The sequence below is a fragment of the Batrachochytrium dendrobatidis genome (genome assembly GCF_000203795.2).
Source record: "Batrachochytrium dendrobatidis JAM81 unplaced genomic scaffold BATDEscaffold_5, whole genome shotgun sequence".
Taxonomy (NCBI): Eukaryota; Fungi; Chytridiomycota; class Chytridiomycetes; order Rhizophydiales; genus Batrachochytrium; species Batrachochytrium dendrobatidis.
This window is the reverse complement of record NW_006281103.1, coordinates 619553-620424: the sequence shown is the minus strand read 5'-3', so window position 1 is coordinate 620424 and position 872 is coordinate 619553. Positions and strand designations below refer to the sequence as shown.

The 872-nt window shown below is 42.0% G+C and overlaps 1 protein-coding gene across 1 annotated transcript; it reads right to left on the bottom strand.

Annotated features, from left to right (window-relative positions):
- Window positions 1–378: 378 nt before the first annotated feature.
- BATDEDRAFT_88363 (uncharacterized protein) lies at window positions 379–789 on the bottom strand (the record flags this gene model as incomplete). Its single annotated transcript, XM_006678588.1, has 1 exon — window positions 379–789. The coding sequence occupies one exon, from the start codon at window positions 787–789 to the stop codon at window positions 379–381; it is 411 nt and encodes a 136-aa protein (XP_006678651.1).
- Between the last annotated feature and the right edge of the window lie 83 nt (window positions 790–872).

Here is an 872-nt window from a genome sequence, read left to right as displayed (position 1 = left end):
CAGCATTTTCAAAATGAGGTAGTCGATTTCGATTTAATATGAAAGAATGCTTACGTTTTAACAGACGAGTTTAATCGAGGTGGAATGTGCTCATGTATTCATGCAGCAGTTTGAGTAGATTTTAGTATCAAACCATGTCTTGGCCAAAAAAACTGTCCGTTTGAACAGCAATGGCAGTCAAACAGGATACATTCAACACTCTTGTCATGTAGTTGGATTCATTCAAAAATATCGTGTTCAAACTGCATCAGCCGAGACAAATCTACCAAATAGCTTATTCGAGCAATCTCAGTTCAAACAATGACTCATTTCATCCGATGCACTTTTATTCATTATAAAAAGTATGCAGCTGGATCAAACTTATACTTGACGGCAGACTCAACGAGATAGCAAATATTTGCAAAGCCATTGCTGCGTTTGAACCATCATCCACGGAGAAAAAGTATGGCCGGCATCAGGATCAATGCGCTCGTCAAACCACTCCGACTTGCCCTCAGCACCATACCTTTCCCTAACACGATCAATAAACATCTTGTTAGCAGATGGAGGAACCATGGCGTCTAACCCTCCACCAAGAATCAAAAGTTTCTGGTTGTCGAGTTTGTGGACATTGTTGACTGGATCCAGACGGGTCAAAATCTGAACAAGGCTGGGTGGAAAGCATTCACAGGAATCGGTTGAAATGGACAGACCGGATGCTTGTGCACGAGGAACCATCAAGGAAGCGTAATCTCCACATCCAATGATCGACACTGCAACATCCAGTCTTGGTTCTATCAGCAGGAACATTACACGTAGATTAGTGATTAGATTCGAAACACAACAGCACGCAGGTCTACCAATCAATCCATGAATGCTTGCAGTTGTTTAGA